The sequence below is a fragment of the Phoenix dactylifera genome, chromosome 12, assembly GCF_051530095.1.
Source record: "Phoenix dactylifera cultivar Ajwa chromosome 12, Ajwa_hap1_PhDact_Kaust_v1.1, whole genome shotgun sequence".
Classification (NCBI taxonomy): domain Eukaryota; kingdom Viridiplantae; phylum Streptophyta; class Magnoliopsida; order Arecales; family Arecaceae; genus Phoenix; species Phoenix dactylifera.
The window spans coordinates 6,993,928-6,996,479 of record NC_143201.1 but is presented as its reverse complement, the minus strand read 5'-3'; the positions used below and the strand labels follow the sequence as shown (position 1 = coordinate 6,996,479).

Sequence of the window (2,552 nt, the reverse complement as noted above, 5' to 3'; positions counted from 1 at the left end):
ATCAAAAAAATCTAAGAAAAAAAGAAGAAAAAACAGAGCATCCGTTCTTTTCGACTAAAATTCGGCGATCACCAGCCGACACTGAGCTTTCAAAGGATCTGGAAGAAAGAGAGAGAGAGAGAGAGAGAGAGGTAGATTGAAGTTAGCTCGATCCTTATCTGGTTCCCGGTGGTGAATGGAAGCGGCGGCGGCGCTATGACGACCGAGCTTCAGAGAGAAAACCAGAGAAATATTTCGATGAGAGCTCCGTTTAGGCTTGGATATCCGGTGGGGATAGAGGAAGGATGGGAGGAGATCTAAATAGAGCTTGAATGAGACCGGAATCTGATCCAGAATTGGATTTCGTCCGACGAACTCGAAAGGAAAAAGACTCCCTTTAGGAGTCTCTTCCCAGCTCACACGTGCATTACTTTTTGTTTGGGCCAAAATTTGGCTGGGCCGATCAAGTGGATAGGGCCAGTCCCATTGGGTCTCACAAGAAATAGGAAACTAGGATAAGATAGAAATAGAATCCTAATATAAACATAGTAAGTAATGAACTTCTAATATGATTCACTTGATAAACAAGTAATGGTCAATGCATATTTGGATGGTTATTATTTTATTATGTTATAGTTCTTTGGTTGGGTAAAAAAGTTCGGGCTCGGAATGGATCCTCAAAATTTAGATTCCATGATAACGGGATACAAGCTTCCAAACAAACCCCCCCCCCCCCCCCCCCCCCCCCCCCCCTCTCTAAATAGCTCGAGCTATTCCTTGGGGAAGTGTGGGACGGCATTCGCGTACCATCCGAAGCGGTACCATGACCTCAGCCCTTGTGAAGAGGTAAGGCTGTCCTTATTTTCCTCGTTTGCAGTATTGGAGGTCAAGATCTCATATCTAGGCAAATTTCTAGTTGTGTGCTAGATTATAATCTCCAAATTTCACTTCAAGTTTCTTGTTTTATTTTAAAGCCAAAGGGGTCGAAATCTAAATGCTACCATAGTTGTAGATGAAATTTCAGCAAAGATGATTTAAGCTTGGGCCAAGCACATCTAAAATATTTAAGAAACTGAGCCCTCAAATAGTGAATACAAATCCATGCTCAAATAATCTCTAGTTTGATCCATTAGAATGTCTATTTGAAATACACCAGCTGAGTCCCAACCCTCTTTTCTTTCAATTGGCTCGAGAGCAGGCTTGCATGCCATGGCTGCAAAGAACCTTTTATCCTAAATTACGGAAATATTTTTCTTTCGTAGCCTAAGATCTGATTCATTCGCAAAATTCCAGCGCAGGATCTAACAAAAGAGGCCTTTGTTTCTCAGGTTGGAGGGCAAGGTGGCCGTGATCACCGGCGGCGCCAGTGGCATCGGCGAGTGCACTGCCCGCCTCTTCTCGCAGCACGGCGCCAAGGTCGTCGTCGCCGACATCCAAGATGAGCGTGGCCGGTCAGTCTGCGACACCATCGGCGCCACCTTCGTCCACTGCGACGTCACCAAAGAATCCGACGTCCAGAAGGCCATCGACACAGCTGTCACCGGCCACGGCAAGCTCGACATCATGTTCAACAACGCCGGCATCATCGACGCCGGCAAGCCCATCACCGACACCGCGCTATCCGACTTCCATAAGGTCATTGACGTGATTGTGACCGGGGCCTTCCTCGGGACCAAGCACGCGGCCCGCGTCATGGTCCCGGCCGGCCGGGGAAGCATCATATCGACGGCGAGCGTCGCGTCGGTCATCGGCGGGGTGGGGACGCACGCGTATACTGCTGCGAAGCATGCCGTGGCGGGGCTGACGAGGAGCGCGGCGGTGGAGCTGGGGAGGTTCGGCGTGAGGGTGAACTGCGTGTCGCCGTACGCGGTGGCGACGCGGCTGGCGGTGGAGTTCGCAAGGATCGATGAGAAGGTGTTCGAGGAGGCGATGAGTAAGTTCGCCACCCTCCAGGGGACATTGCTCAAGCCCGAGGACGTAGCCATGGCTGTGCTGTATTTGGCGAGCGATGAATCCAAGTATGTGAGCGGGCACAACCTGATGGTGGATGGGGGTTATAGCATCGTTAATCGGGCGCTTTTATCGTTTGACCCCAGCGACCTCGCTTCTTCTTGATTGATTGTTGTTATATTTTGTTGTTGCTGGAGGAACTGGAAGTGCTTTAATTTGTTGTTTGAGGAATTAAGAAGGGCTTGGCCTCCTACGTTTAAAATAATAGTTCCATCTCCATAACACGGTTTGCTGTTGAAATCCGAATCCTAATGAGAATCAGAAGGGCAATACCCTCCTAAATATTTGGTTCATAATTAAAATCAAAATAAAAATTAAATATTAAAAAAATAGATATTGAAATTTGGAGAATTAAGATATTTTTTATTTTTCTTTGAAATTGAAATGACAATGGTACTTTATTTAACCAAACAACTGGAGTGGAAGTCACTCGTTTCTATTTCTATTTAAGGAGGTCAACTCTTTTCAACCAAACATATCCTACTAGTGTCCCATGCAAATGATGTATATAACAAAATATTATATTTTTCTAGAAAAAATATGCATAAAAATGGTTTGGCTAT

At 46.3% G+C, this 2,552-nt stretch overlaps 1 protein-coding gene across 1 annotated transcript; it reads left to right on the top strand.

Moving 5' to 3' along the window:
* The first annotated feature begins 780 nt into the window (after positions 1–780).
* Positions 781–2,239, top strand: LOC103713654 (borneol dehydrogenase, mitochondrial-like). The gene is made up of 2 exons (XM_089926770.1): positions 781–825; positions 1,308–2,239. The coding sequence occupies exons 1-2, from the start codon at positions 803–805 to the stop codon at positions 2,092–2,094; spliced, it is 810 nt and encodes a 269-aa protein (XP_089782896.1). The 5' UTR covers positions 781–802; the 3' UTR covers positions 2,095–2,239.
* Positions 2,240–2,552: the final 313 nt, after the last annotated feature.

Excerpts from the sequence above, each read along its gene's own strand:
- LOC103713654 (XM_089926770.1), top strand. The coding sequence starts at position 803 with ATGACCTCAGCCCTTGTGAAGAG. Across the intron at positions 826-1,307 it reads ACCTCAGCCCTTGTGAAGAG|GTTGGAGGGCAAGGTGGCCG; the intron begins GTAAGGCTGTCC and ends TTTGTTTCTCAG.